Source organism: Procambarus clarkii, chromosome 66, assembly GCF_040958095.1.
Source record: "Procambarus clarkii isolate CNS0578487 chromosome 66, FALCON_Pclarkii_2.0, whole genome shotgun sequence".
Classification (NCBI taxonomy): domain Eukaryota; kingdom Metazoa; phylum Arthropoda; class Malacostraca; order Decapoda; family Cambaridae; genus Procambarus; species Procambarus clarkii.
Window position 1 is genome coordinate 19,705,043 of NC_091215.1, and position 7,608 is coordinate 19,712,650.

Genomic DNA, 7,608 nt, shown 5'->3' on the forward strand with positions numbered 1-7,608 from the left:
TCCTGGTCCGGGATGCCAGGTTGGGCTGCTTGTAGTCCAATTTAGCTACTGGTGGCCCGGTTGGATTCCGTTCGGTTCATTGGTTTCCTTAATGAGCCGGCTATGTGTGTCGTTGCTTACTCATTTTGTAATTTTTTTTTTTGTAATTTTTTTTACTTCTGTTCCCGTGCGTTGGGCTGTTTCTTTTCAGCGAATTGCCCGGGATACGTCCTGTTGGACTACTTTTCTTTTGTGTCCTGCGCATGCGCTGTGGGAGTTTGTTTTGGTTCGGACGGTGTGCACCAGTGCTGGGGTTCTCCGTCCATTTTCTCTCGAGTGCTTTGCCTCTCACTCATCTCATTCTCCAGTCCGTGCCCCGTTGCTCCTGGGGGTGTTCTGAGGTGCCGCTATGGGTAGGACGCCGGGTTTTCCCTGCGTTTTAGGTAGGGGGCGCCTCCGTCGCGTCTCCCCTCCTCTTTTGCATGGACGGCTCTGACCTGCTTCCACGGGTGATGCTCCCGGATCTCGGCTGCAGATGCACTCTACCCTGGCCGCCTCGGGCAGCACCGGCCTTGTGACATTGTCTTGACCCTTCCGTGCCACTGTTCTGCAGGTGAGTTTATGCGGTCTGGCGTCTCCTTCGTCCAGGCGCTGGGTCGTTTTTGGGGGTACGAATGGGAGTACATACGTCCATGAGTACATGGAACATACTAACTGGGGTGCCTGCAGCAGGCCTATTGGCCCATACGTGGCAGCTCTTGTTCCTAACCTCCCGATTCGAACGTCAGCCCGGAGGTGACTGCAGGAGGCCTCTCGCGGCTCCTGACTGTGGCCATCCAGTCTCTCTCCTATGCATGTCCACCCATGCGGGCTTGGGGAGTAGAAGAACTCCCAGAACAACATCAAGCAGGTTTCGTGTTTGTGTTCGGGGCCCCACCTCCGTTGCGTTCCTCAGTGCGTAAGTGGAGGTGCCAGTTGTGTGGTACATGTTCCTATGTCACGGGTGTTATGTGGTGACATTTTGCTGTGGTTTTGATACTGCGGTTGCGTGTTGGAGTGCGCTTGTGGCGTTTTGTTCGGCCCTTCCGTGCTTCTTCCTGGGGCCTTCCTTGTTTGGGTTATTTGTTCCCTTGCTTTCTGGGTCACTCATTCCTTGCCAGTCTTGCTGTACCCGGCTTAGCTTTTCCATGTACATTCACATTGAGGTTCAAATGTTTCTTCAGGTAATGTACATACTTACAAGGTGAGATACGAGCATTGATGTATCATTGGATTCTCTGTTCTTCCCTAGTTGTCTTCCCTAGTTGTGCTTGTTGGGGTTGAGCTTTGGCTCTTGGTCCCGCCTCTCCGCTGTCAGTTGCTTAGTGTGCGGGTTCCTGGGCCTGCTGGGCTCTCTCGTCTCTACGTTTGACCCTGTTTGGAGTCAGACTCCGCCATTCTCTGCCTTCGCCGCGAGACGTTACTTCCGGTTGCATGTTACATGTTGCATATTGCCTGTTGCGTGTGGTGCATGTTGCTGGTGCGTGTGTGCATTGGAAACATGTGGGTGACATGTGGTACTTGTTACTGTGTCAGGATGTTGTGGGGTGACATTTTGCTGTAGTTTAGTGCCTGGTGTTGTGCTTTGGCTCTTTCGTCCTGCCTGTTCCCTGTCCCTTCCCTGACATCTCCTGGGCTCTGTCAGGTCTGCACTTACAGCTGTGTGTGGGGTCTGCTTCCACCACTTCCCTTCCTCGTGCATCTCCTTCACGCTGTTGTGTGTTTTGTTTGTGCCTTTTGGACTTCCTGTTGACAGTTTTGGGTTCCTGTTTTCCTGTTTTGCCCTGCCTGTGGGCTTTTTCAGGGTCTCTCGGTGTTCCTTCTCTGGGGTCTCGCATCGGGCCCGTAGTTTGCGATCTCCTGGCGAGTTCGCTCGCGTTGGGGGGTTGGGGTTTTCTGTTCGACAGATGTTCCATCTCCGTCTTTGCCGGCTTGGGTTTCCGGCTCTGCCTCCTCGATGGTCGCACCCAAGATCTTCCTGTGGCTCCGCCTCTTCCTAGACTTGGAAGAACCTTGACGGGGTTGGTTGGGTTCTGACTCAAGTCTCTCACCTTTGGTAGGTGGTCGGGTGGCTTCGTTGTTGGTGTCCCCACTTGCGTGCTTTTCTTGGTAGCAGTATGGAGTATTTTGGCGGTCCTTCCTTTTCCTTCTGTCCCTTCTTAGGTGGCTGCATTTGTTGGCGTCGGCTTGGCTTTTCTGGTGGGGGTTGGGGGCCATTGACTTCTTGCATACTGTCGCCTCAATTTGTGCAGCGCTGACAGAGCCGCTTCGGCTTGCTTTCGGTCTTGGTGTTATATCTGCACCGTTCGTAAGCTGTCTCATGCATTGTTTCACCTCCGGCCTGTTCTTGCGCCACTTGGACCGTCCTCGTCTCTGGACAGGGTTCTCTTTCTTGTCTTCGGTTGGTGGTGGCCCCTTCAGTTTGGGTTTGTTTTGACGGCTCTTTTTCCTGTTGGCGTTTGCCTCTAGGACTCGGGTCGCTGAGCTTTTTGCTCTCCTTCGGTCATGGCGTTTGGTTTGTTCGGTTGCAGCCGTCTACCTTTTTTCTGGCACGGGGTGAGGCTGCTGCGTTCTGGGGGGTCCTTGGTTTGTTGGTGCTTGGTTGGTCGGGCCGGGGGTGCGTCGTGTTTTGTGTTCAGTTACTGCCCTCCACTGTTAATTGCACACTGTGGCTTGTGTGTCCTGGGCGCGCTTTGGGTTGATCCGGTTCCATTATTCCCTGTTCGCGGGTAAAGGTGTCCCGGGTCGTTCGCCGTGTTATTGCGGCTAGCCAGCCTGTGTTCTTTGCCTGTGCCCGTGGCGTTCGTGGATTCGCTGCTCTTGCTGCCGTCTTGGCGGCGTGTCCTTGCTGACTTCGGGCATGGGGCTTTTGGCGGTCTTACAGGGGCCTGGCTGCTCGTTGTCTTGTGTCATTCCCGGACCCGTTCGGGCTTGTGTTGCCTTGGGTTAGTGGTTGCAGCCAGTTGTCTCGCTTTCCGTTGAAGGGTGCATGGTGTTCGCCTCCCGGATCCGTCCCTTTGACCTTACTCTGTGGGTAGTTAGCTCCGGGGAGCCAACGGGGCTCCCCCCAGAAAACCAGTGTTGAATGTAATGAAACGCCATTTTCTGGGTGTGACCTGGAGGTTCTCCGGCACCCCTCCCTCCCTCCCTCCAGTCGGTGGTTTTTCGCATGTTTTGACATCCAACCTCAGAACTGATGGGTGGATAGCCGGCGTGAGAGGTCTGGGACTCCCCCTTCCCCCTCCCGGGGAGGGGGAAGCTGCGCAGACAGTGGCGCGGTAACGTGTAACATTGTACTTGTTTGCTTGTTTTCTGTTGGAGAGTTCTATCCACTAGTTCGGCTTTTGGTAGCAATTTTTACCAGAATAGGGGTTTGTTTTGGGATGCTTACCTTTCTGGATGTTTGACCTGGTCGATGGAAGACATAGAATGCTTCCAACCACACGGGGGTTTCTATAGGCCATTGCTCCCCTTGCCTCTCAGAGGGTGCCAGGTTCTGGTCGTGGTCCCCACTAGGCCCTAAGAACTCCATACACATGAATGATGCCAAAGTCTGACACTAGCATATCAGCCTGGTATAGCTCCGGGGAGGCTCCGGGTCACACCCAGAAAATGGTGTTTCATTACATTCAACGCTGGTTTTTTGCTGTAATATTATTCAATAGTGTATAGTGTGATATATTTATATAATAAAATGTGTGAATCATCTCTGTAATCAAAATTATGGTGTGCATATTATTGATTCAATTATTGTGTTCATAAAACAATAAACAAATACTTTGTCGGTTATTACACTATATATACACACAGGTTATATATAAGTATCTGCATGTTTTGTTCACCGTAACGAACCACTAAGTTGATATTGCGGGTCAAAAAGCAACAAGGAGTGGCCACCACATCTGCCAGCCAGCCTCTCGCCGCCACTCCCTCCCTCAATGACTCCTCACTTGCCCACATCCTCCTCCCACCTACTGTTTTTGCTTTTATTCAGTATATACAGATGTTATATATAAATATCTACATTTTCTGTTCACCATAACTGTTCATCTAAGCTGGTATAGTGCACAAAGAACATAGTGGCCACCTTTACACAGCATAACAAGTCAGGAAGATGATGCCACCTCCCTCACCAAAATGGCTTCTCCCAACACTTCTTTTGCTGTTATTACACTATATGTACATGTTATATATAAGTATCTACATTTGTGTTCACCATAGTGAACCACTAATCTTGTATGGTGACGGTAGACAGTAACAGGTGGCCACACACAACTCATGATCCCTCCTCTCCTCCCACCCTCACTGGTTCAAGGCCAGACGCATTAACGTTCCTCCTTCAAATATACTGTTGTGGTGTTATTACCCTATATACACACACATTATATGTAAGTATCTACATGTTTTGTTCACCATAACTGTTCAACTAAGCCGGTATAGTGCCCAAAGAGCATAGTGGCCACCCTTACCCAGCATGACAAGTCATGTAGATGTTGCCACCTCCTTCACCAAAATGGCTTCTCCCAACATTTCTTTTGCTGTTATTACACTATATATAAACATTATATGTAAGTATCTGCATTTGTGTTCACCATAACGAATCACTAAGTTGGTATGCTGAGTGGCAGTGGCAGCCCTCCACTGGCTGCCACTCCCTCCCTCACCTCACCTGACTCGCCAACATTCTCCTCCCACCTTTCTATTTTTGCTTGTATTCACTATATACAGACGTTTTATATATATATATGTATGTATGTATGTATGTATGTATGTATGTATGTATGTATGTATGTATGTATGTATATGTATGTCGTACCTAGTAGCCAGAACGCACTTGTCAGCCTACTATGCAAGGCCCGATTTGCCTAATAAGCCAAGTTTTCATGAATTAATTGTTTTTCGACTACCTAACCTAACCAAACCTAACTTTTTCGACTACCTAACCTAACCAAACCTAACTTTTTCGACTACCTAACCCAACCTAACCTATAAAGATAGGTTAGGTTAGGTTAGGTAGGGTTGGTTAGATTCGGTCATATATCTAAATTAATTTTAACTCCAATAAAAAAAATTTGACCTCACACATAATAAAATGGGCAGCTTTATCATTTCATAAGAAAAAAATTAGAGAAAATATATTAATTCAGGAAAACTTGGCTTATTAGGCAAATCGGGCCTTGCATAGTAGGCTGAGAAGTGCGTTCTGGCTACTAGGTACGACATATATTTATATATATATATATATATATATATATATATATATATATATATATATATATATATATATATATATATATATATATATATATATATATATATATATATATATGTCGTACCTAGTAGCCAGAACTCACTTCTCAGCCTACTATGCAAGGCCCGATTTGCCTAATAAGCCAAGTTTTCATGAATTAATTGTTTTTCGACTACCTAACCTACCTAACCTAACCTAACCTAACTTTTTCGGCTACCTAACCAAACCTAACCTATAAAGATAGGTTAGGTTAGGTTAGGTAGGGTTGGTTAGGTTCGGTCATATATCTACGTTAATTTTAACTCCAATAAAAAAAAAATTGACCTCATACATAATGAAATGGGTAATTTTATCATTTCATAAGAAAAAAATTAGAAAAAATATATTAATTCAGGAAAACTTGGCTTATTAGGCAAATCGGGCCTTGAATAGTAGGCCAAAAACTGAGTTCTGGCTACTAGGTACGACATATATATATATATATATATATATATATATATATATATATATATATATATATATATATATATATATATATATATATATATATAATATATGTCGTACCTAGTAGCCAGAACGCACTTCTCAGCCTACTATGCAAGGCCCGATTTGCCTAATAAGCCAAGTTTTCCTGAATTAATATATTTTCTCTAATTTTTTTCTTGTGAAATGATAAAGCTACCCATTTCATTATGTATGATGTCAATTTTTTTTTATTGGAGTTAAAATTAACGTAGATATATGACCGAACCTAACCAACCCTACCTAACCTAACCTAACCTAACCTAACCTATCTTTATAGGTTAGGTTCGGTTAGGTAGCCGAAAAAGTTAGGTTAGGTTAGGTTAGGTACGTTAGGTAGTCGAAAAAACATTAATTCATGAAAACTTGGCTTATTAGGCAAATCGGGCCTTGCATAGTAGGCTGAGAAGTGCGTTCTGGCTACTAGGTATGACTATATATATACATACAGTAATATATACTGTATATATATATATATATATATATATATATATATATATATATATATATATATATATATATATATATATATATATATATATATAATATATATATATAATATATATATATATATATATATAATATATATATATATATATATATATATATATATATATATAATATATATATATATATATATATATATATATATATATATATATATATATATATATATATAATATATATATATATATATTTATTATTAAATATGACCGAAAAAGTAAGATTAATAATTCTAACACGAATTTTCTCGATCTTTCTTATGTTTCTTTTCACTGTTGATGGTAAATGAAAAATCAATTCTCCAAAATTCATTTTTATTTCTAGTCTGACGCGACACTTGAGCGCGTTTCGTAAAACTTATTACATTTTCAAAGACTTTAGTTTACACACACACACACACACCTATAACTGAATAGAGCTTTAACATCTTCGATTTTTTATACATGCCTGCATTTGGGTGAGGTGATATGTTACAACAGTTTTGGATGAGGTGAAAACAAATTTTCAACACAAGCCAGAACACGAAACAATGGGTATTGAAGGTAAGAATGGAAGTAATTGCAGAGGGCCTATTGGCCCATATTTCTTGATGCTTCTATATTGGAGCAGAGTCTTGAAGTGGGTAGAATATAGTTGTGCATTAATTGGCTGTTGATTGCTGATGTTGACTTCTTGATGTGTAGTGCCTCGCAGATGTCAAGCCGCCTGCTATCGCTGTATCTATCGATGATTTCTGTGTTGTTTGCTAAGATTTCTCTGGTGATGGTTTGGTTGTGGGAAGAGATTATATGTTCCTTAATGGAGCCCTGTTGCTTATGCATCGTTAAACGCCTGGAAAGAGATGTGATTGTCTTGCCTATATACTGAGTTTTCTGGGGGGAGCCCCGTCGGCTCCCCGGAGCTATCCCAGGCTGATATGCTAATGTCAGACTTTGGCATCAGTCATGTGTATGGAGTTCTTAGGCCTACCGGGGACCACGGCCAGAACCGGGCCCCCTCAGAGAGGCAAGGGGAGCAATGGCCTATAGAAGCCCCTGTGTAGTTGGAAGCATTCTATGTCTGCCATCGACCGGAACAGGCACCCAGAAAGGTAAGCGCCCCAAAACAAACCCCTATTCTGGTTAAAATTGCTACCTAATACCGAACTAGTGGATAGAACTCCCCAACCGAAAACAAGCAAATTAGTGTGACGTCACACACTGCCGCGCCGCTGTCTGCGCAGCTCCCCCCTCCCCGGGAGGGGGAAGGGGGAGCCCCAGACCCCCCGCGCCGGCTACCCACACCTCAGTTCTTAAGGCTGATGCTATAGGCGA

At 44.5% G+C, this 7,608-nt stretch overlaps 1 protein-coding gene across 1 annotated transcript; it reads right to left on the bottom strand.

Moving 5' to 3' along the window:
* Nucleotides 1–1,818: 1,818 nt before the first annotated feature.
* Nucleotides 1,819–2,931, bottom strand: LOC138355221 (serine/arginine repetitive matrix protein 2-like). The gene is made up of 2 exons (XM_069310078.1): nt 2,807–2,931; nt 1,819–2,467 (listed from the first exon to the last, which is right to left on the bottom strand). Exons 1-2 carry the CDS (start codon nt 2,929–2,931, stop codon nt 1,819–1,821), a joined length of 774 nt encoding a protein of 257 aa, XP_069166179.1.
* Nucleotides 2,932–7,608: the final 4,677 nt, after the last annotated feature.